At 40.5% G+C, this 21,703-nt stretch overlaps 2 protein-coding genes and 1 pseudogene across 3 annotated transcripts; 1 reads left to right on the forward strand and 2 right to left on the reverse strand.

Moving 5' to 3' along the window:
* Nucleotides 1–388: 388 nt before the first annotated feature.
* On the reverse strand, nucleotides 389–1,135 carry LOC147609053 (dirigent protein 6-like). Its single transcript, XM_086788491.1, has one exon. It carries the CDS (start codon nucleotides 1,013–1,015, stop codon nucleotides 458–460), a length of 558 nt encoding a protein of 185 aa, XP_086644617.1. The 5' UTR covers nucleotides 1,016–1,135; the 3' UTR covers nucleotides 389–457.
* A 946-nt stretch (nucleotides 1,136–2,081) lies between these two features.
* LOC147609054 (dirigent protein 6-like) lies at nucleotides 2,082–4,630 on the forward strand. Of its 2 annotated transcripts, none has more exons than XM_086788444.1 (2): nucleotides 2,082–2,922; nucleotides 4,429–4,630. In XM_086788444.1, the coding sequence occupies exon 1, from the start codon at nucleotides 2,353–2,355 to the stop codon at nucleotides 2,905–2,907; it is 555 nt and encodes a 184-aa protein (XP_086644570.1). In that variant the 5' UTR covers nucleotides 2,082–2,352; the 3' UTR covers nucleotides 2,908–2,922; nucleotides 4,429–4,630. The 2 variants fall into 2 exon arrangements, with proteins under 2 accessions (XP_086644570.1, XP_086644571.1); XM_086788445.1 differs by having other exon boundaries at nucleotides 4,434–4,450.
* Nucleotides 4,631–20,027: 15,397 nt separating this feature from the next.
* On the reverse strand, nucleotides 20,028–21,109 carry LOC147609055 (uncharacterized; annotated as a pseudogene).
* Between the last annotated feature and the right edge of the window lie 594 nt (nucleotides 21,110–21,703).

A 21,703-nucleotide genomic window follows, 5' to 3' on the forward strand; every position in this document is an offset into this window, starting at 1 on the left:
ATAGCCTAATTGGGTCCTTCTCCACACTTTTGTAGCCAAGGTATGGGCATAGATTATGAAATATTAATTAGTGTATGCTTTGATTAATGATTGAACTAATCAAAGATGCTCGTTCGGCACTAGAACCAAAGTACTAAACTTGCTTGAAGTGTTTCGAGGCTCCTTACGAGGTTGTAAATTAAATAACAGATCTATATACGAGTTTAATGAGTCTTCAACACATGCACGCCTACATTTGGCTTCCTTGTTTACGTACTCTTCTCTTCTTCATAAATGAACCCGCCTAGTGGGCGTTCTTTTTCCTTCGATGTAAATTTTGTAAGTTTAGTGTTGTATTTCATGCTCTTGGGGTATTTCTTTTACTTGTGGCCCTTGGGATCATAAGAACAGTCAAAATTTTGGGACTTTTATTCAAGAAGGTAAGGCGAATGAAAAAAGCAGCATGGAAACAAGTGGTCTAGTGGTAGAGGTGGAGATCAAAGGAGAGGACCCAACGGGCAGGGGGGATCCGCACGAGCTCGACGAGGCGATTTTTGACGAAGCCGCGTGCGAGGAGGAAGTCGCCGGTGCCGCCAACGACAGTGAGGATGCGCACTTTCTGGACCTCCACGATCTGTCCCATGATGGTGAGGGTGCCCTTGTAGGTGCCGTCGTCGATGGTAGCCGTGAAGGTGTGGAAGAGCACGTAGCCTTTCTGGCTATCCAGCACGTAGAAGCCCTGCGCCACCCCGGCCGACGCCGAGGTGTTGGAGGCGCCCAGCGTGAGGGGGGCCTCGAAGGTGGCCACCACGCCGAAGTTGAAGGGGTTGGAGAAGTTGCCCGGAGGGGGCGAACTGTACACCGAGGTGAAGTAGGTGTTATTCACGGCCGGGTTGTACACGGTGTTGTGGAGGTAGAATTTGTAGCGGGACGGGCCGTCATCATTGATCTTCTTCTTGTGGCAAGACGCCGGCGTGGCATTCAAGCTGATCAGCGCCAGTAGCAGACATGACGCGAGGAGCCAGCGGCTGGCCATATTAATTGCTCGTAGCTAATTCTCAATACAGCGGTGATCAAGAGGACCTAGCTTGATGAAGGAGCGGGGAAATGATAAAAGGTGGGAAACGTAAGGCTCAATGGGTGCTAAAGCGGAAGGTGCTAGTAGCCTATTTGTAAATAAACCACGCCCGATGCTCAAGCTGGCAATGACCTGGCCTCGGCACTGAATACTACAGGCTCACCTCTTCGTCCACGCCACAAAGTTCGGCTACTACTACGGTCGTGCTCCAAAACTGATAAGCACGTTCCAGCGCATGATCTAAAAAGTCCATCCATCACTCTTGAGTCTTGGTAGTCAGCGCCCCCTTCTCGTGGAACTTTTTGTTAAATCAGACATCCCCCAAAGCACAACTTGAAGGGGTAACAAGGAAATAGGAGAAAGATTAATAAGATTAATGCAGGTTATCCAAGAGCCCTAGCTCTTGAGACATTTTACCCTTCACGTAAGAATATATATTTAAGTTTACACCCTTCAACCAAAAAAACCTTAATTTTGAAGAATTCTTTAATGTTTCCTAAATGTTTTTTGAACATTTATTACGTTGATTTGAGTAATGCTCCTCGTCTTGTGGTTGACAGAGTGAGTTGCTATGTGCTATGGATATATGTATCTGCCTATAATTTTTTAGGGTAATATTAAAAGACATGGTTGTACTCGAGCTCCTCAAAATGGGATGTGTATTGTCTAAGTCTTTAATATGTGTAGAATCTTGGATGGGCACGAGGTCTCGTTAGTCACACTAATTGTTGATGATTCTACTTCTCTAGGTTTTACCATGCCTTACTACCTACCATAGGGGAGTAACTCCTTGGAGGTGCTTCTAATAATGAGGATAGTGTATGCCCATGGTGGAGCTTCCGGCGGAGGACCTTTGGAGAGGAATAGTCAAACACACTTAAAGAGACTATTTGCTTGTACTTTGGGTATATCTATTTAACACAAAAGATCCACCAAATCGGGGCGTGGACTGACTAATTTGGCCGGCCCATTTCGTCTATTTAACCAATCGCATGAACGCGCTTATTGCCAGCTTACCTTAGGACAGGTCAAGGTGCCCAGTATACGTCTAAGCTCCTCACCGGATCTATGATGCCCCGCTAGCATCTTCCACTTTACATGCAGCTTGATCAATTTGCATAAACTATCTTGTTGCCAGGTCATTGACGCTTACTTGGTGTATTACAAATAGGCGCTCCTCATCAGATCTATCATCCGGCTAGCACCTTCCGCTAGCTTTACCAATTGAGTCCTACCTACTAATTTCGAGCGAGGCCGTCTTCTGTGATCACCGCTGTACTCCAGCTACCAGCAATATGGCCAGCCGCTGGCTCCTCGTGTCATGCCTACTACTGGCGCTGATCAGCTTCAATGCCACGCCGGCGTCTTGCCACAAGAATGAGATCAAGGCCGGCCCGTCCCACTACAGATTCTACCTCCACAACACCGTGTACAACCCGGCCGTGAATAACACCTACTTCACCTCGGTGTATGGTCCGCTCCCTCCGGGCACCTTCTCCAACCCCTTTAGCTTCGGCGTGGTGGCCACCTTCGAGGCCCCCCTCACGCTGGGCGCCTCCAACAGCTCGGCGTCGGCCGGGTTGGCGCAGGGCTTCTACGTGCTGGACAGCCAGAAAGGCCTCGCGCTCTTCCACACCTTCACCGCCACCATCGATGACGGCAGCTACAAGGGCACCCTCACCATCATCGGCCAGATCGTGGAGGCCAAGAAAGTGCGCACCCTCACCGTCGTTGGCGGCACCGGCGACTTCCTCCTCGCACGCGGCCTCGTCACCAATCGCCTCGTAGAGCTCGTGCGGGTCTCGCCTGGCAGATGGATCCTCTCCTTTGATCTCGACCTCTACTACTAGACCAATTGTTTGCAAGTAAGCCTCCCTGCCTCCCTTAGGGAGTATTCCTTCTTCTATACTGTATAAACAAGTTTGGCTCATGTGGACACTTGTTGAAATAATAGAATTTCTATGATATATATAAATGTTGATATTCGAAAAGGTGTAATTATGAATGTCTCTAGTCTCTCTCTCTTTGCGCTCTCTCGTCACACCTACTTAAAAAAAGACAAAGTGATCTCTCTCTCTCTCTCTCTCTCTCTCTCCTTGCACACATAATGAATAACACATACTCTCTCCCAGACACACACCCTCTCCTTCGCCTTAGTTTGTACTATCCTTTGCCTTGCTACCATCGATCCCTGCATCAGCAACAACATTTACCCTAATGTTTAGCATCAGAAAATAGGTGCCTTAGCAACTACACAAGGGCTTCTCGTAGACGCCTTCTAGGGTTTTGGCCATCACCAAGGAAAAAGGAAGAAAATCGATCTAGGGTTTATGGCATCATTGGAGGTAGGGGAAATCTAGGATATACGGCGTTAGAAGGAGAAAATAGGGTTTCTAGAATCAGGAGAAGAAAAGCATTCTGATTACATTAGGTTTTCCGGCATTAAGTTACACTAGGGTTTCCAGCATCAGCATGAGGCCTTTTCCCTTTTGTCTTACGATGGGGTATCCTCAATGCATCAGTTTAAGTCTGCTAGTTCCTTCGCTTTTTCCTGACATAATAATGATGGAGAAGCTGGAGATCAATGAAGATAGGGATACAACAAACACATAGCAGATCTAACGACAGGTTTTCTCCCTTGATCTTTCACAAATTGTTTGGGTTTCTCATATTTCTTGCCATCATATGGCTTTTTCCTGTGATCCAAAGGGTTTATTTTCTTGTACCTTCTTTACTATCCAAAGGGTTTATTTTCTTGTACCTTCTTTACTAACCACAATTTGCGATGTAACAAAAATTCTGACATCCTTCACTATTGGAAGGTTGCAAGGATGAGAAGTAGGGGGGTAAATGCCACCATGATACAAGCATGAGAGGGGAGGGTAAGCGAGTAAGGGACAAGGATGCAAGGATAAAGCCATAAACTACTTTTAAGGAAGTGTGCTGGGACGATGAGAGCATATCAATTCCACACGCATAAAGATATGAAGGAGATGGGGAATGCTCTTGTTAAACTTTATAGCCATTTAGGAACATTTAATATGTAATACATTTGTTATTGATAAATGCTACATTTATATCATTTATCTTTAGATTGAAATTTGATTTTTATCAACTATATAAATGTGCTAAAAATGACCAAAAGCAAGCCAAGTTTCGATGCTTCCACACTAGACTTGCAAATGACAATTAACATTAACTCAGTGTTACAAATTCAATTTGGATACAAGTTCACGAGGGTTACAACGTGTAACATTAGGGACACCGCAAAAAGGATTTAAGATGTTATGAAAATGAAATTTATTGAAATTGTATTTTTGTGATGTGTTTTATTTATCATGGATATTTATTTTTGATTATTTGCCTGCAAGGTTAGCAACTTACCTCAAGGTACACAAGGGACTTTTGACATATTCCTATATAGTAAAGTTGTGTCTACATACTTTTTTCTCTTGAATCTAGTAAATATGATTTCCTATATGTTGATCTAGCAAACAATTACATCTATCTAGAAAATAAGTGTTTTTTTATAGCAACTAGCAATGTCTATACTCGGGGGATTCACTATAAGTAAACCCTTTGTATCACATGCGTTCAAGGCCTATTTTAAAAAACCCTTATTTGTAAAATTTTCATGAATAAAACATACCCTTTTTCTATTCAACCTGTGAATATCCCCTTTAAATGGTTCCCTTTTTTATCTAAAAAATGTGTAAAAAATAAATTTTAAAAATTCCTTCTATGGAACACACGTGCTGACCCCCCACCCCCCCCGAGTATCTATATAGGAAATTGACTTTATATCTAGGAAAGAAGTGATCTAGGAAATGTGAGTATCTATATAACATAAATTCATCTTACAACTAGTAAATAACTTTAATAGTTTCTACCTAGCACTTGAAAGTTTCTATATAGTAAATTGCAATAACCATATAGAAGACCCACCTCAAATCTAGTAAAGAAGTGGACTCCCTATATGGCAAATGAGATTATCTATATAGAAAAATTAACTTTCATCTAGTAAATTAGTGTTCTCTATATAACAAAAAATAATATGTATATAAAGAGCTTATTGTGTACATATTACTTAAGATTCTAATTTTCATGAAAGAAATAAAGTATGATAGTATTGGGAAAGCATTAATCATTATAAATAGAATGCTCATTATATTTTTAATTTGAGTTTTAATGTTACAATTTACAAAATATACATAGAAAACTTGTATTTGTTATATGTATCCAATTATTAAAAAAGCTATTTGACTTCACAAAATCGAGATATATCCACAAGGACTACTCATATTTTTTAACAAAAATAAAAAAATATGTATATTAGAATGTATAAATAAAAAAATGTGACCCATATTTTTCAAGTAAAAAAATCTATACATGGAAAGTACATTTATGATGTTATAAAAAAAGATCAATATATAAGTTTGGGTATATCCATCCAAGTCATTGTAAATTCTCTCACACACCCTTTCTTCCTTTTACCATCTCTCTCTCTCTCTCTAAGAGAGAGAGAGAGTGTAGATATGTGTATATGTGTGTGATATATATATGTAAGAGAGACATATGAGTGGTAGAGAGTAGGAATAGTGAGAAAGAGAGAGAGGGACTATAAAGAGAGAGAGAGAGAGAGATAAAGAAATACAAACAGAGACAAAGAGAGAGTTTTAAGGTCATACCCAAGCTAGCATACCACAACGATCCATACGATGGCACCAACATGCAGGGAAAAGTGGGACTTGAACTCGAGATCACCCATATGGGAGCTTGATTTCTAAACTACTATGCCAACTCACATGAGACAGTGATAGGAAGAGAGAGTGTACACATATGTATGCATCTACGAGAGCGAGTGTGAGAAAGAAAGAGAGATTATGTGAGGAAACAAAAAAACATTAAAGGAAAGGGATAGAGGAAATGAGACATAGCGGTAAAGAGATAGGGGGATAGAGAGAGTGCATGTCGAGGAAAGGGGGGAGGGGGGAAGCATGCATGTGAGGGTGTGGGGTGTGTGCATGCTTACATCATCTCTGAGACTCTATGAGGGGTGAAAGCATGCGTAGATGGTACAAAAAGGAGTGTCATGGACACTCCTTTTTTTAGGTGGAAGTAGTGTGAGAAGAAGAAGAGAATTTAAATTAAAAAAAGTTGCACCTGGTTTTAGTGATATTGTAGATATGCTATGTATAAAAAAATATATTAAGACTTTATTACGATTGCATCATCGCGACTACACTTGATTCTCTCTCGGCGCTCATGGCTACAATCCTCTATCTCTGATCCCACCATTGTCACCCGTCTGAAGCTCTCCCTTCTCTCTGAGTTGTTATGCGACCCGTCTCTCTGTTTCTTTCTTCTCCTCTCTGATCTTGTTATTGTCACCCATCTGAAGCTGTCCCTTCTCTCTGAGCTCTGTCTCTCTATTCGTGGTATGGAAGGCTGGTTTAGCAATTTGGACACTAATACCAGTATGGCAAATATTGGCAACAACTATCCATCAAAACAGGTCTCTCAGGGTGGACATTAGCTTTGGTAACAACACATTCTATTCCACCACAGGTCCTGAAAAGGAAAATATTAATAGCAATAATCAAATCAACAACACATCTTCTATGCTGGAGTACTAGGCTTCACAGAAAAGAGAGCAGAGAAGGAGAGCAAGAGAAAATACATATTGTTGGAAGACCCATCTACTGAGGAGGAAGACAAAAGAAGAAAAAAGATTTGTTTAGCTATGGCCAAGTGTTGGAACACAGAGACAACTGGTCTAAGATTAGCTTATCAAAGGCAAAAATTTCAGCAACTCTTCCTTCATCCAGCATTCCATCGTCTATTATTACAGACATCAAGTCACAATGCAAAAACCACTCTTCTTTTAGTAACATTCATAATTCCCTAAGCCAAATTACGGTGCCCCACTCAAGAAACGAGCTATTTGTGAAACGAGCTTCTTTGACAATGCTCATGCACAATTCCAATGGCACAAATCACATGAATCATTCTAAAGTAGCAGAAGTGCTTGGTATACACAGGAGAAATGTTATTTTAGCTCATTCTCATCTGAAAACTAAAGATGATGATGAAGTACTACCATTTAGTACATGTGAAAGACAACTCCCTCAAAGTACCATCATAACTTGCGAAATCAGAGATCTTGTGTATGCCTTTTGGAGCTTTGAAACTCCAGTTTCACCCAACAAAAAGGATGTCTCTTAGAAGAGAATAGGAAGAAAAAGTGTGGTTCGATATCCGGTCTATCTTCTTGATGAGTGTCAGCAAGTACAATCTATCTTTTTCAATCATGCTAGACTGGGACAATGCTTGGAGAGAAAATTTGGGAAGGCAAGGTACTCCAAATCAGATCAAGCAACTAATAGAAAATACACATGCACTCAAATTAGCCCAATATAACTTAAATTAATATGAATTAGTCTAATTAATCAGAAATATGATGAAATGATTTAAAAAATGATCTTTCCATACTTAGAGTGATCTAAATTTTTTTCCATATATGCACCATTACAAGTACACTAGTCCCTATAGGTTTTAGAAGATTAACATAAAAAATATAATTTTACTAATTAATTTATTAATATGTGCAAGCCTTCTAATAGCCTAGAAGAATTTTTGGAAAAGAGATCATTAAAAATCCGACCATTGGATTTGCAATTTTCACTAACCACCACATTCTACTAATTTCTCACTACCTACCACTCTTTTGATCTACAAGATTGAGCATTTTTAGTGGTAGTTATCGTGGGTATAAAAACTGGCATATATTATAACACTTTAAAGACCTTGAAATATTTAAAGAAAATAGACAAATAGCTTAAAAGTTTCTCAAAAAATCAAGTTAAGCTCTATATTATGTGAAGATCTAAGGTCTAAAGTGGGGATCTCATGTGAGTTTATATGTAGAAGATATTAGCATTTTATGGAATCAGTCCAAATTTGGGACAAGATGTATACATTGACTTTGTACCTAAGGAAATGAGGACTTTTGATTATCTAATGGTGGTTAATCCAATTATGAAACTATATTCCCAGCGTTGCATGTGATGTTCCAAAAAAAAAATGAACTTAAATTCCTTCGTTAGCTAGGACAGACTAGCCACTAAACATAAACAAATGCCTGTTTTTTTAATGTTTACAAGGTGCCTAAGTAGAAAAACATGGGCACCCTAATCCTGCAACAACCCTTCAATTATCTAACTTGTTTTCTATATTAGGAGATATGGGCTGAGGTGTATTAACTTGTGTATAACATATGATGTAGTTTGTAATATTTTGTAGTCACACACATAGTACTTTGTAGTGCACTGCACAGTACTACAATACCTTGTAACTACACTTGTAAGTACTCCACAGTTCTTAATTTATGTTTACTATAGTACCTTTAAGTACTCCACAATACCCTAAAAGGTAGTCTGGGTACTCTAGAAGCACATTTCTACATGGCTGAAGTACCCTATAGTTCAGTGTTAAGTACTCCATGGTACCCTATAGTTCAATGTTCTGTCATCCATGATACTTTGTAGTAAAATAAGTACAAAGCCCTACCCTGTAAGGTAGTTCCTCAACTCCATAAGTATATTTCTTGTTGGCAAATGTACCCTTGGGTACATTGTCATTTAGTCCAGGTATGTTTTATTAAATTTGGTGCCCAAAACTACTCTATAAGATAGTCTAGGTACTCAATAGGTAGATTTCTTGTTGACTGAAGTACCCATGGGTACACCCTTCTCGATTCCAAGGTACTTTGTACTAAACTAAGTACCAAAATCTTCTCTATAACGTAGCTTAGGTACTCTATAAGTACATTTCTTAGTTAGCCCAAGGTACTTTGTAGTAAGTTTGTTTTCTAGAACTCCCTTGTAAGGTAGTTTAGGTACTTCTTAGGTAGATTTATTTTTTATACTAAAGTATAACTAAGTACGAAAACCTACCCTTTAAGGTAGTTCTTCAACTCCATAAGTACAGAAGTACCCTTGGGTACATTGTTATTTAGTCCAGGTACTTTTTAGTAAATTTGGTACCCAAAACTACCCTCTGTAAGATAGTCTAGGAACTCCATAGATAGATTTCTGGTTGACTGAAGTACCCATGGGTACACCCTTCTGGAATCCAAGGTACTTTGTAGTAAACTAAGTACCAAAATATGCCCTGTAAGGTAGTTTAGGTACTCTATAAGTACATTTCAGGTTGACTGAAGTACCCATGGGTACATTGTTATTTAGCCCAGGATACTTTGTAGTAAGTTTGTTACCCATAACTACCCTGTATGGAAGTCTAGGTACTCTATATGTAGATTTATTTTTTACCGAAGTACAACTAAGTACCAAAACCTACCCTGTAAGGTAGTTCCTCAACTCCATAAGTACATTTCTTGTTGGCAAAAGTACCCTTGGGTACATTGTTATTTAGTCCAGGTACTTTTTAGTAAATTTGGTACCTAAAACTACCGTGTAAGAAAGTCTCATCTAAGTGATATTGTGACTATTGCATGGGTCTCTTGGAATCTTCTATACAACTCCACCTCTGATTTCATGAACATGTACGTGGCAATGAGTACTTCAACAAACACAGTACCTAAATAACCTTACAGGGTACTTTTGGTACTTAGTTTCCTATGCAATACCTTGGACTACAAAAGGGTGACCCAAAGATACTTGAGTAAAAAAGAAATCTACCTATGGAGTACCTAAACTACCTTACAGGGTAGTAAACTTACTACAAAGTACCGTGGGCTAAATAACAATGTTCAGCCAATAAGAAATGTACTTATAGAGTACCTAATGGGGCAGATTTTGGTACTTAGTTTACTACAAAGTACCTTGGACTCTAAAAGGGTGTACCCATGGGTACTTGACCCAACAAGAAATCTACCTATGGGGTACCTAGACTATCTTACAAGGTACCAAATTTACTAAAAAGTACCTAGACTACATAACAATGTACAGAAGGGTACTTTTGCCAACAATCAATGTACATATGGAGTTGAGAAACTACCTTACAGGGTAGGTTTTGGTACTTAGCTGTACTTCAGTAAAAAATAAATCTACATATAGAGTACCTAGACTTCCTTATAGGGTAGTTTTAGGTAACAAACTTACTACAAAGTACCCCCGGGCTAGATAATAATGTACCCATGGGTACTTCAGTCAACCTAAAATGTACTTAGTTTTAGGTAACAAACTTACTACAAAGTACCCCTGGGCTAGATAATAATGTACCCATGGGTACTTCAGTCAACCTGAAATGTACTTATAGAGTACCTTACAAAGCACATTTTGGTACTTAGTTTACTACAAAGTACCTTGGATATTCTAGAAGGGTGTACCTATGGGTACTTCAGTCAACCAGAAATCTATCTATGGAGTTCCTAGACTATCTTACAGGGTAGTTTGGGGTACCAAATTTAGTAAAAAGTCTTTGAGAGCATAAAGCCTTACTATGTTTGAAAATTGAATGAGCGGTATACTTGTTGGAATATTATGTACTTGCAAATGTTTAGTTTGTTGCAGAGGACAAGAAACATGTAAGTATCTCACAAACCAATCAGTGTATCAGAGCAACAATGATATATGGGAATCTATTTTGTGTGCTAAGGCTCTTGATTCATAGTTTCATGCCAAAAAATGTCTATTGGGGAAGTGTACTTAATGCCGTGTTAGCATAATGTTGAGCAGATTGTTGATGTGCCCAGGTGAGTTCTCAGAGGACAGCAGGGAAGTAACTGTGAAGAGATTTTCAGATGTTGGCATAGGCCAACTTGATGAAGGTGGTTTTGAGAAGAAAAGAAAGGACTCGGTAGTGCAGCAGATGAGAAGTAAAGACTTTGTTAACCTATTGTCTTCTCAGCTCACAAGCTTCATAGAACATAACTTCATGTTCAGGTGGCAGTCAAGACAGTTTAAATAATGCTTGCTGAACTTTCCATTAGATTTTGTGGTTTTAGTCAAATTACTCGTTTAAAATTCAAAATGAGATACAATTTATGCATTGGTACTCGACTCAAGTCACAATACTTGTTCACATAACGTATGTGAGAAACTATAGTGGTTCAACTGAAAAAATCATCCATTTCTACATATCTGATGATAAGATGCATGACACTTTTTGTCCAACACTATATTCTGCTTCATGACAGTTGGCTAAAATAAAAAGGCTTCTCTCTGCAACGTCATTGGGTGTGATGTGATGGCGCAACCTCTCAAGTTAAACCATGAAGGCCCTTCTATTTTGTTGCTAGGTATTATCAGCTCACAAGTTTGCAAATGACGCATAACTTTTCCACATCGTGTCATGGAAAAGGAGAGCATGATGGCGCAAGTGCTATTATAAAGAGAACTCTCACGCATGAGGAGTTGAAACCAAATGCTTAGCCTATGAAGTGTGCATCAGATGAAGTCAATTATTTAAGGCACACATTTACTCTCAAAGAAAATAACCATCAATGCAGTAAAAAGCGGGTTTTTTGGTTGGTGAGGCCGGAGGATGTGCCACGGGAGCATCAATGGACTGTAAGCATATTATAGACTCACATTCATTTCATTGTGTTGATGGGTATTCAAAGGATATGGTTGTGCTCTTCGAGTGTGTCAACTCTCATGCTTCTGTGACCCATGTATTCATGGACAATGGAGAAGATGTACAAACAAAAAATATGTAGATGCATGGCTATATCTCAGCATTAAGCCATTACCAGATTCAGGCAGAGTATGCAACGATGATGAAGATGTTAATGATCAGGTCTTCAATCAGCCAATGAATTATTGTTTCAACAAGCTAATGTATGAAGGTGACCCCCAACTTTTGTCTGATGCATTGTCCATTGGAGACAACTTTGCAGTCAATGCAGTAGAATAGGGAGATGATTTCTATATACTAAAATGCACCAAAGCAGTGTACCAGATAGTGAAGGCACAAAAGGATGCATGGCACAACAAAATTTTAAGAGGTGCCTTTGTAGTTGAAGGCTTTTACTATGCCCAATTTCAAGGTAAGATTGAAGGCTTTTACTATGCCCAATTTCAAGGTAAGATTGATACCTACACACTTCTAGATGGTCAACCCCCTGTTATGATCTACTCACACCTTGTAAGAGCCATAAAGGTTCCACTAGAGGCTATACCAGGATGCCAAAACCTATTCAATCTATCCACTTAGGTCTACAAAAACATATACAGCAGTATGCCATATGATGAGGCTAGTGATGATGATGTAGTTGTGATGCAATAGTTATGGTGTTATGAATTACTTGTTTTGTACACTGCTCCCGATAGATTGTGGTAGACTATTCCTTGTAGTGAAGTCATAAATTGTTTGTAAAGACATAATGCTGTGTGCATGTAAGCAACTAACCGGTTAGTGTTTGGTATTCTACAGTGTCTTGTGTTGGAGTTTTTTGCCATAAACTAGATTACCATTGTATTGTTTAAAGTAACAAATCACATACAATACCTTGTAAAGTACTCATTATAATAGTGCCCTGTAAAGTACTAAGTATAGCAGTGCCTTGTTAGGTGCTAAGAATAATAGTGGGTGTAAGGTAGTAAAGTACATTACAATATAGTACCGTGTTAGGTAGTAAAGTACCTTGTTAGGTAGTACAGTACCTTGTTAGGTACTTTAGTAGTAGGTTTAGTAGAAGGTACTACAGTACTTTGGTAGGTACAATATCTTGTTAGGTAGTACAGTACCTTCTTAGGTAGGTACAATATCTTGTTAGGTAGTACAGTACCTTCTTAGGTAGTACAATATCTTGTTAGGTAGGTACAATATCTTGTTAGGTAGTACAGTACCTTCTTAGGTACTACAGTAGGTACTACATCACTTTGGTAGGTACAGTATCTTGTTAGGTAGTAAAGTACCTTGTTTTATAGTAACAAATCACATACAATACCTTCTAAAGTACTCATTATAACAGTGCCTTGTAAAGTACCAAGTATAACAGTGCCTTGTTAGGTGCTAAGTTTAACAATGGATGTAAGGTAGTAAAGTACAGTACAGTACAGTACCTTGTTAGGTAGTATAATACCTTGTTAGGTACTTTGGTAAGTACAGTATCTTGTTAGGTAGTAAAGTACCTTATTACCTTACTAGAGTATCTTGTTAGGTAGTAAAGTACAGTATTACCTTACTAGAGTATCTTGTTAGGTACTTTGGTAGGTACTACAGTACTTAAAGAGTACTATAGTACTTTGCTAGGTATACAGTACCTTGTTAGGTACTATATTAGGTACTTTGTTAGGTACTAAAGTACTTTTCTAGGTACTATAGTACCTTGTTAGGTTTTATATTAGGTACTTTGGTAGGTACTACAATACCTTGTAAGGTAGTACATTGTTAGATAGCACAGTACTACAATAGCTTGCTAGGTACTATAGTACTTTGCTAGGTACTACAATACATTGTTAGGTACTACGTTACCTTGTAAGGTAGTACATTGTTAGGCAGCACAGTACCTTGTAAGGCACACATCTAAAATTAGACATTATGTTAGAACACCAATTAAACATCTTAAACTAAACACCATGATAAAACATCATATTATATTTTAAAACCATAAAATCATCATATTGTAAAAAAAATTTGTAAACAAACAGTAACTTGTCATCATAGTTCAACAGTATCAACAGTGGTTACAACAATAATTTTGTAAACAAATAGTAGCAACAGTAAAAAAAATTTGTAAGGTATCAGTCACAATCCTGCTTGTCCATTCGGTATGCATATCCTTCTTGTTCTACAAAGTAATTTAATACCAAACCCAAGATATCATCCTCTATGTCAAATATCAAATGTCCTCAAGAATAAGCCCTTGGAAAAGGGTCTTTCACCCATCCTTCTAGCCAAGGGAGTATGGTATTTGTGAGATAGTAGGGGTCTTGATTTTTTAGCTGTGGAGGATCAAAACCATGAATGACCAAACAATTTCCAGTCATTCTTCAAGGACTTATCGCACTCATTGTCAACTAGGATTCTGTTCCTGGAGTCAAACTCCAAGTGCTTTTCCCACACATTGTTTAGAATCTTTAGAAAAGATGGCTTCTTACAGACCTCTATGGGTGCATAAGGAATCTCAATAAGTGTTTTCCGCCACATTTCACATTCCTCCTGACCAATTATGTCTTCACATGGGAAAGAAAACATAAGATGATAATTAGGATGATAGTTTGGCATTATCAGTGACTTGTAATGATACCAACAACTTATTCAGCTTCAATACAGTACTTGTAAAAAAACCAAACCGACACATGACTCGTGGAAAGTAGGTGCCAAGCATGTCAATCAGGTTTTTCATTGTGCAGCTGCTCCTCCAGATGATAATGTCACACATGCTTTTAAGTTTAAGAAGGAAGTCTTGTGCATCTCTCTGCACACAACACAATAACAAAACTGATTGACCACTATAAGAAATTTCATGATGATATGTATGTCGAAAGCTTTTAAGAAGAACCCCATTCACATCAAGGACCCCAAGCTTGCCTATAGTTGGTGGAAATTCACGGATTACGCTTGTATAAGACTATTTCTTCAAATTTTCATCTTTCGCCCACCAAGGCACTTTAACTGCAAAGACACATTGGAATCACACTAGCAACAACAAAGGGATGAAAATCATACTAGCAACAAAGGGATGAAACATGTTTAATTGAATAAGAATTAGAAGATATGAAATTATGAATAGCAAAATAAGACGTGATACAATACAATCACCAAGTCTATTTATCAAAACCCAAGTCTGGTTAGGAATAGTGTTGCAATACAATATGTGACCTTAACATGCATAAAATAAACAGGACAGGGTTCATATTTTTTTGCAAGCACGAGGCTTAGGCCTTTGGTTCAATTCACACACTCACCAATGCCAGCCACCTTGGAACCATGACGCATTAGACCCCTCCCACCAAACAGCTGTCCTAGATGAACTTCATCCTTTCCAGAATCAAGGTCTACTGGAAATAGACTCTTGTACTGGAGGATTTTCATCATCCTCTACTTCAACAGTACTAGCAGCACAATAGGCTTCTGTGATATGTCTTCAACACCAATAGCCTCTGAGACTCCTCCATAAACTCCTGTGTAATGGTGAAGTTTCATTAGACTCTACTTCAATGTTGGCAGTAGGCAGGCTTCTCAGAGATGTCTTCAGCACCTAAACTCTCTGCACATTCATCATGTTTACCTGACTCCCATACTAGAGGAGCTCCATCATTGTCTACTTCAACAATGCCAACAACAAGCTTCTCAGAGATATCTTCAACACATAATCAAAAGCCCATCAATTGGAAGGATTTGAGGATATGCCATCTTCTTGATCCCATGCACATATTCAAGAACGTTGGTCAAACCTTATGGCAACACCTCGTTGGCTTGAAAGACACAGCGACTGCAAGAAATGACTTAAAGGATCAAAACTCAAAGCCCAATCTATGGCCACTTTATGATGAAACTCGACATGAGACAACATACGAGCCTGCCCCATGGGTGCTCAAGACAGAAGAGCTGGAGACTATCAACAGGAAGATTCAGTCGATTCGTACGCCTACAGGATATGGAGCATCTTGTCGAAACATGTTCACTCTAGGTGACAAGAGCTTGTCTGGTTTAAAAACACACGATTGGCACAATTTTGTGAAGGTAAATCTATTAAGATCTTTGAAAGTATTTATTTTCTTGTATGTTTGTTGATCGGATTTATCATGTATGTAGCATGTTCTACCCCTTGTTATTGATGGATATACTACAAGAGGAGTCCGAGATGTGATATATCGCCTTGGATCGCTTGCAAGGTATTTATCGCTCCATTAATTTTTAGTATAAAATTTTATTTCATATCTTCTTTATTCAATAACATCTCTAATATCTTCTTTCTTTTACTGATAGATGGATTACATCTAAAGAGATTGCCAAAGGGTCAATTCCAAAAAAGAGGCGTGAATGTATAGAGCTTCTTTGTTTAATGGAAAAGGAATTTCCAACCTCCTTTTTTGATATCCAGATTCATCTTCTAGTCCATCTAGGAGACGAGAAAGAGCTCCCTGGTATTGTTAGCACTTGATGAATGTTTTGGGTCGAGAGGTTTATGGGAGTATTGAAAGGTTATGTACGTCAAAAAGCAAGACCAGAGGGTTCTATGGCGGAGGGATGGATGCTTGAAGAATGCATGTATTACGTTTGTGAATACCTTGAGAAAACCGATTCTGAAGCTCCACGCGTATGGACAAATGAGTCGTCTTCTACCATGTATGACGAGGTATTGTCCGGTAAGGGAGTCCCTTTTCGACTTAAGATCCAAGATAAATTGGATATTTCTACTTTCATTGTCTATAATAGCGAATGCACGCAACAATTCGTTGATGAGTACGAGGAGGAACTTGTAAGAAAACGAGTTGGTAGACGTAAAAAGAGGAGATCCAGACGTCAAACCAATGTAAATAACGACAGGGACGTACCTACTTTCATGGATTGGTTATACACCCGTATGCAACGTGCGGTTAGTGATCATGAGCCAATCTCTATGGAACAAAGAGACTTTATGATCGGGTGTGAAAAATAGGTAACTTGTTTGGTTTTGAAAACTCTGAACTAAACAAATGAATCTCAAATTTTTTTAATAATTTATGTTTTGGTGTAGGCTCGAATGTATACCAACATGTGGGCTTATGGACAACATCTTCGGATAAAATCTATTGACGACTTACGTCTAACTCAGGATTCTTGCGTTGTTGCCTCTTTTAAGCAATTATCACGTGCACGTTCAAGAGACACAAATCTTATCGACAATGAACTTGGTTACGTGGGAACCATAGTCGGCATTTATGAAGAATCATATCGTATCTTCAAGCAGGTAAATGAGATCTCTCTTCATGCAACAATAACATGTAGATTTCTTAAAGCTAAAAACACCATATTAGATAATTTGGGAAAAATCTCATTCCCATTTGAAAAATGGGATCATAGTGAACTTGTCCAGAATTTTGTCAAAACCCCCTCATGTGACATATGATTGGAAAGATCTTGAAGCGTAGAATCTAGATCTTTAATCTCCGACAAATTTGGAGTTGGCTTGTTTAAGATATATACAAAATTAAATGGAGTGATTGATTCCCAAAATATGAGATTTTTTCCAAATTATCTAATATTGACTTTAAACATAATTCTAAAGTTTTGATTCGTGTATTTTGACAGGTGGTTTTGAAGGTGGATTGGTTCCATGGTGCCAGGTATAAAGGCAATAATGCCACAATGAAAAGAGAACCGTCCAGATTTTGGTCCGTCGTCGACTCCTCAAAGTTATTGCGTGCAACAAAAGAGTCTTACATTCTACCAACTCATGTTGAACAAACATTCTTTTACAAGAATACAGGTGCTCATCCATGGTGGCAAGTTGTACATGTCCAACCTAGAGGTCGACACTTGTTTGATAGCGTTGACTCTGAAACAGCGGATCAGGATGATTTGATTACATCCTTGAATCTAGACACATCGACCTCAGAGAGGTGTAGAATTCTTCTATCCGTCGATCATGATGACATTGTAGGTGATGAGAACGACAACGATCCAGACTCTAACACTATAGACACCGAAGAGAAGGAAACAATGGATGTCGAGCCTACGGAGGAAATGAACGTGAACACAAATTTAACGCGATCGAGGAGTTCGAAGAAGTCAACAAGGATAATGAAGATGAAATTTTATTGACGGTTTATCTCAGAGATGATGATGAGGACCAGTAGTCTTATGTATCAACTCATGGATCAGCCTATGTTCGGTAAGATTTAATCTCAAAATCAGTCATTGTGAAGTCTTGTTTTTTTTTATAAACTTACTAACAAGGGTGGGTGGTGGGGAGTCTCGTGGTGATAGCCTCATATGGCTAGTGTCGGGGTTCGATTCCCCTAGACTCGTTTCTCTTACTCTAGTTGTGTACAAGCTTCTATCTCGCATTTCAACCCCAATATCAGCATCTCAACCTTCAGTACCCGTAATCAAGCAAGGTTCCCTGGATCGACTTGGCCTAGCAATAGACCATCGAAGCCAGCAGTTGTCAGGCGTTTTCCTGAGAGGTATTTTGGGCTTGTGTACATACGTGTGCATGGCAGGTGTGAAGAGGTTGGCTTTGAATGCGTCTTCAGGTGTACAGGGTGGATGGATTTGGTAATGGGTTTGTGCAGGCCTGTCCAGAAAGAGGTTCGTTGGGGATGATATCATGCTTGGCTACTGGAAATGTGGGTGCATCCAAGTATGAATGGGTACTACCAGGTTGTATTCGAAGGCATGAGGCATGGGCAATTTAAAGGTTAAAGGGCCAAGGTTGCCTTGGACATGGTGTGAAAAGGAATGTTGAGGCGGCCATCTTGTAGGCCTTAACAGAAATAAAAAAATAATATTGACGTGGCCAGTTGTAGGTCAACTTGGAGGCTAGAGTAGAGGCCAGCGCGTGAATGGCGAGTTCGAGAAGCTAGCGGGAGATGCGCAGTGGAGAGAATAAGCAGCTAGAGGCCACCTTGTTTTGTTTTGGGGCTCTCGGGCGTAGCCGCATATACACAGAGAAGGGGAGGTCACCCTGAAGAGAAGCTGCAGCAGCGGGAAGGCTGGTGGCGTGGACGAGAACATCCCTGGTGAGGTGGTGTTGGTGGTGGTTAGAGCCCCCTGCTGTGGAAAACCACGTGGTTGTGGGTTCGTGTGAGGCTGGTTAAGCTGATTGAAGACTAGAGCATGGACGGACAGAGGTGGTGTGGCCTTGGTTTGGTTCGGCTGAGTGGACGTTGATTATGGGCTAGTAAAGGTGGGCATGAAGGCGCAAGGGTGATGCGCAGGTGCTTGTGTAGCGACGGGGAGCCACCAAGAGGGTTGACAGGCACCAAGAGATGAGTTTGGCTATGGGTAGCAGCTGCTGGCGAGATGACAGCTGGTGGTTGGCGTGTATGGTTGCGTGAGGAAGGACTGGCGTGTGTGAAGGCTTTTGAGTGGAGGCCGCCGTGTGTGAAGGCTTTTGAGTGGAGGCCGCCGTGTGGGAGCTAGCGTGGCTAGGCAGAGAGCAGGTGTGAGCAGAGGGAAGCATGCTGAAGGCAGTGGCGACTAGTGAGGAAGCCGCCTTGGTTTTGGGCATGCAAAGCGAGTGGTGGCGTCAAAGCTGCTGGCGAAAGGAGAAGGCAGGTGTGCTGGCGTCTAGGTGACAGGCTGCTGCCTTTGTATGGTGGTGTGGAATCGAAGGGCTAGCGTGGACTAGACAGAGAGCAGGTGTGAGCTGAAGGAGGGAAGCGTGGGCTGGTGTGGGCCGCATAGGTGAAGCCGGAAGTGGAAGCACAGGTAGGTGCTGAAGACACGGTGGCAAAGAGGGAGTAGTGAAGAGGGCACGTGTGGCCGTAAAAAGGTGTTGCTACTTGGCTGGTGGGGCCGGTAGCACTGTAGATAAGCTACAGCTGGCAGAAGATCAGCACAGACAGAGAGAGAGAGAGAGAGAGCGATGTTTGGGTAGTTCCTGGTGGCGACACATGTAGAAGTGATGGGCTGCAGAGAGAGTTGAGGGTTAGCTGGTGGGGCGCCTTCTGAAGAGTGAGTGGCCGGGTTCATTCTGGTGTGATTGGCACAGCAGCAGCAGGCAAGCGAGAGATTCGCGGTGATTGAGGATGTGGTGTATCCTCGGTAGTGATGATGACAGGTCAGAGCATGAGTGTTTGTAAGTTGTGTGAGTAAGGCTTCTGTGTCGGGAGAATCTTGTATGAAATGTTTTGACTGGGAATATATTACTGGGTGTTTGCTTTGTGTATGGTACCCCTCTTTTGTGCTGTCTTTCTGGCGTGGGTGGTGTGGTGAGTGAACAGTGAGAGAAGTGTTCCAGCCGGTGGTGGCTGGTGGTGCCCCCGTTCGTGTTGTTGTATCCAAGTTTGGGAGGTGAAGGGCTATAGAGGCGTGGTCTTTTCTTCTTTTTTCACCTCACAGCAGTCTTCTAGCATTTCGTGGCAGTAGTTCCAGCAGCACCCTCAGTGACTACCCGCAGTACCCTTAACTGCAACACACCCCATGCTGCCCAGTGGTATCAGAGCTCTCTTGGTGGTAACTTTTTGGTCTCATAGGTCATCTTGGCCTTTTGAAGACGTAAATATAGCATTTCATTTTGTTTCATTTCTCTCTCTACTTATCGTGGATTGTCGTGTCGATGACTCAGGAGTTTACACATTTGTTTCAGCAACCACTTCCGACTCCATCCTACCCCAAACTCCATCTCCAGTGTGTTGATGACATATTTCTTGTCATCCTCGAGTTGATCACTGCATTGCAAAATAAAGTCAGTTATTAGTAATTCAAATAAAAAACTGTAATTCATATTCTTTATGTTAAATAATACTTACTACCATGGTATATGAACTCGTTGTAGATATGACATGCAAAGATCTCTCATCTGTCGTGCGTCTGAAGGCGATGCCGGCTCCGACCTGAAGGATACCCCCGTCAGGTGTGATGTCGCATGTGACACCCAAAGTCCCAGTGCACATGCGCATTGGCACTGGTGGGGGCACTGATGGGGGCACTGTGGTGGTGGGGGCACTGGTGGTGTGGTACTCTGCCGCCCCGCTGATGCCTACGCGCAATACAAACATACGATATATTGAGATGTGAGTTTTTGAAAAATACTTGATATTTAATTCATAATCGCCATAAAAGATATACTTGCGAGAGGAACGACCACTACCCTGTGAATCAGGTGTCACCTGAGTACTAAGAGGTACATCAGGAGTAAGCCGCTGACTCTCGTGATGTGATGTAACTGGGATAGGAGTCCTAAGCAAACAAAGACATCAAAAGGATATATATATTAAGAATTCTATATGTAAAAAATGGATGACGTTACTATTTTATCAATCAAGAAGCTTACCGATGCGCAGTAGTATGTGCATGCCAAGACGTCTCCACTCCTGCATGTGGCTGGGAGGATGTACCCTCTCCAGGTCGTACGGGCATACTGAATCTCCCAAGAATCTTAATCGCACCGTTTAAACCCGCATCATCCATCTCCACTTAATTTGTCATGGCCTCTGACAGTGTATCTCCAGAAAGTCTAGTGCCTCATAGCAAAGACTTGATGATCGTCAACTTCACTTTACGGCCGTGGTCACTCATCGTATCTATATATTTAAAACAACTATATGTCAGACTAGAGATACATTGTTAAATACCTGGACTTTATGAAACACACACAAACAGAATCCTCGCTCCCTCGCTCAACACCAGATTGGCCCCGAAGTCTGGCGCCCCTTGCGGTATTTATTTCTTCATTAAGAGATTGAAAATAGAAAGTGGGAGTGCAATTGGGCACTCCATTTGAGTCCCAAACAGTAAATTTTAGCTTGCTGTATTTTTTGTATAGACCTGTTTTCAGCTTTGTACAACCACCACACTATCTTGGTAGACCCTAGCAAGGTCCCTCTGCAATCTGGCATCAACTAGGCCTTGAAATAGCCCCTGAATAGTCCAAAAACAGCACTGATTTAGTGCTGAATTGGACACCTGCGTGGTAAGGTAACTACCCTCACCTGTTCCTATTTTGGAGCAGCAGTTAGTTGCTCCTGTTCCTGTCAAAGGAGGCTCTTGCCTCAGCCAAAAAGCATATTCCAAGGTTATGGT

This window comes from Cibotium barometz, chromosome 52, assembly GCF_041138505.1.
Source record: "Cibotium barometz isolate CiBa-2024 chromosome 52, ASM4113850v1, whole genome shotgun sequence".
Taxonomy (NCBI): Eukaryota; Viridiplantae; Streptophyta; class Polypodiopsida; order Cyatheales; family Cibotiaceae; genus Cibotium; species Cibotium barometz.